The sequence below is a fragment of the Leishmania donovani genome, chromosome 31, assembly GCF_000227135.1.
Source record: "Leishmania donovani BPK282A1 complete genome, chromosome 31".
In the NCBI taxonomy this organism is placed as follows: Eukaryota; Euglenozoa; class Kinetoplastea; order Trypanosomatida; family Trypanosomatidae; genus Leishmania; species Leishmania donovani.
In genome coordinates this window covers 1,138,674-1,141,823 of record NC_018258.1, presented here as the reverse complement: position 1 = coordinate 1,141,823, position 3,150 = coordinate 1,138,674, and the positions used below count along the sequence as shown (strand labels likewise).

General features: G+C 60.6%; 1 protein-coding gene across 1 annotated transcript; it reads left to right on the top strand.

Moving 5' to 3' along the window:
* Nucleotides 1-1,499: 1,499 nt before the first annotated feature.
* LDBPK_312340 (hypothetical protein, conserved) lies at nucleotides 1,500-2,888 on the top strand (the record flags this gene model as incomplete). Its single annotated transcript, XM_003863274.1, has 1 exon — nucleotides 1,500-2,888. One exon carries the CDS (start codon nucleotides 1,500-1,502, stop codon nucleotides 2,886-2,888), a length of 1,389 nt encoding a protein of 462 aa, XP_003863322.1.
* Between the last annotated feature and the right edge of the window lie 262 nt (nucleotides 2,889-3,150).

Sequence of the window (3,150 nt, the reverse complement as noted above, 5' to 3'; positions counted from 1 at the left end):
TGATTCCGTGAGCCCGTGCGGCATGCACCTGGGCCACCACCACCCCTCTACTACGCGCACGGCGGACGCCGGTGCCTCCGCCCTTGAGCAGGGCCCTGGACGCTGCCCGCGTTGGGTCCAGGCGCGCAGTGCACCCAGGTCGGTCTGGTGCCGGTGGCGCAGCACGCGTGCGAGGGAGGCGCGAGGAAGGACAAGAAGAGACCGTGAGACGCATGTCCCCGCTTCGGCGGCAGCCGTCTCGCCCTAGAGGGCCAAGATGCCGCCGTGGTGCAGCGGAGGCGTCGGCGCTGTGATGGCGTGTATGCGTGCATATCTGTCGATCTGCTCGGTGTGCAGTGCGGTGCGTCGAACGAAAGAATCTCTCTCGGTGGCGTCGCCGTGTGGGCTTGCTGCGGAAGTGTCTTTCTGGATAGCGACCGGATGTGCTCCCTCAAAAACCTAGCCGGGAAGTCGCGGAGGTGATGGAAGTGATGAACACAAACATGGTGGCACCGTGGATGCGAAAGTATGTGTGTGGAAAGGGCGGATGCGTCGCGACCTTTTCAGACAACTGGGGCGTACTTTGTTGATGGGTTTCGTCGTAACCCCCCCTCCCGAAAAGCCTAGGGTTGCCATGGGCCGTGTGGGTCTGTGTGCACGCTTTCGTTTCAATGGGCAGTCTGAACGGAGACGCATACGCACGCATTCACCAGCAGACATCATTCTGGTGAGGTTTCATGGGTGCAGGTGGCGTTCTTGTTACACTTCTACAGCATCTCTGTAATGTCTTCACCGGCCCCCGGGTGTCCTGTCGGAACGGGGGGACTCAAGGACCGGTGTCTTGCCCCAACTTGTGTCCTAGGCCCTGTTTCGCTTGTATTTCTATCGTTCATATGGTGATGGCGTCATCGATCGCGTCTTCAGGCTAGCTGTGCCTTGTGTGTAAGTGTGTGTGTGTGTATGTTGTTTCGTTTTGTTTCTTCGGTGGCCTTTCCGTGGGCGCTTTTCGTGTGTACACCTCTTCTCTCTCCAGCGATCTCTGCAGGCTTCTTGTATTGGATGTTGATGCTCGATAGTGCGTTTCTCCGTAACGAGAGAGAGAGGTAGAGACACGAGCCAGGATGCGTGGAAGTGATTAGGATCGTCACAAGGAGAGGAGTGGTGGCGGCCGAAACGATCGTGGGCCATGCTTACTACGGCGCAGCAAGTGAAGCCGCTGGCAAGGATGGCCTGGAATGCGAAACACGACTCTTCAGGCTGCGTGCCAACTTAGGTTGCAACAGCTGCGAGGAAGGGCCTAATGGCGTCGGCGCTGCGCCGTCTTTCCTTCCCCTTCCGCAAGCGTGCCGTGTACTCGTTTCTGTCTTCTCTGCGCCCCACCTACACTGCCCCTTTCCAATCGCTCACTCTCCCGCCGACGACGGCTCACGTAACGCAAGAACGGCCTTGGCTTCCAACCTGTTGCGTGGGCCCGAGCCCATTCCAGCTTTGCACCCGCACACGTGCTCGCACCTTCCGCCATGTCGTCGGACTCCGGCATCAACGCGGCGTTGCTGAATCTCTGCGCTCAGCTGCAGGACGGTGGCGCCAGGTCCGCGGCCAATGAGCGCCCATCCGCCCCGAATCACACCGAAGGATCTCGAGAAACGGCTGAGCAGTCCAGCACGAGCGCTGCTGTATGTGCTACAGCACTGACTGCCGCCCCCGCTGCAGCTGCTCAGGCGCAGGCGAGACGCGCCGCCGACTACGAGTGGCTTCGCAGCGCCCTTGCCTCGGTCGAGTCACCGGAGAAGCGGGTCAAACAGCTTCTTTTCAACATGGAGAACCTAACCACAGAAGGGAAGCTGGGGCCCTTGGTGCAGGAAGAGCGGCTGGAAGCATTGGAGGAATTGGCTGACATGGTCGAGGATGTCAACTGGGCTGCGGAGTTTGCACTCATGCAAGGGCCGCAGCGCCTTCTTGACGTGATGCGTTGTGAACGCGCTGCGCACCCTCTCCTTGCGACTGGAAGCCGAGACCCTTCCGCCAGCGTGGAGGCCGCCGACAGCACCGGCAGAGGGGATAGAGAGGTACAGACTGCTACTCACGATGGCATCCCTTCGTCAGCAGTACCGCTCTTCACAGAATTTGCCATGATCATTGCCCACTCAGCGCAGCTGAACGAACCGGTGCAAGCCGCGTACGAAGCCGCTCACTGGGAGGACATCATTCTCCCCTTCATGGGTGAGTGCATCGCAGCGGTTCAAGATCTACTGCACCTCGGGAGTGACGGCCACGCGATCGGCGCACAGGGCGACGGCGCCGAGGCTGCAAATGCTGCTGCAGGAGCCGCGTCTCTGATGCGCCTGCTCGGCGCCTTGCTGCATGCGTGCAGCTGTCTATGCCGCGATTCCTCACCGAACACCGTTGTGTTTTTCCAGACCAGCGGTTTGGCTGTTATTGTGGATGTGCTGAGACTCACACGAACGCTGCCAGATTCGATTTTGGAATGCACAGCAGAGGGTGGACGCACACCCGTGGTTGTCACTAACATCGCCTCCGACACAGCATCTGATCAGGAAGTGGACGACATCTATGCCCCGCTGCTTGGCACGACCCGCAAAGTAACCGCGCGGGCGCTCTTCTTTGTTGCCTACCTGGCCTCCACCGGCGTATCCAGTGAGGAGATTATACAGCTCACATGCCTGCATGCGGAGTCGGGTAACAGCGGTGAGACAGTCCAAAAGGCTGCAGCGCATGCCCTCGCAGCGCTGGTGGAAAAGAGCCCAAAGGCGATCAAGGAAGCCGTCCACGCCCTCATGCCCCATCGACTTAAAGAGTGGCGGACACAAGTGCAGCGCGTCGAGGGCGACGGGGAGGCGCAGGACGACCGCCTGCACTTCCTGGATGCACTCGAGCGGATCAGCTGAGCAGGACACTAGCACGACCCACCACATGCCGTCAGCATTCTTCTCTTTTTCGTCTGCTGAGGCAGAGGCTTCAACAGCAGGCTCTGAGCTCTTTGTGCGCACGCGCTGTCAAGCACCGCCGGCACGGCGCCTCGCATCCGAAGAAAGCATGCAGAGGCGCGAAGAGACGCATGCGAGCGAGCCGCCGTGTGCATGTGCGCGGAGCATGCGGAACGTCCCCCACCCGGCCGTGTGGGCTGCTGAGGCACAGATGCCCGGGGGG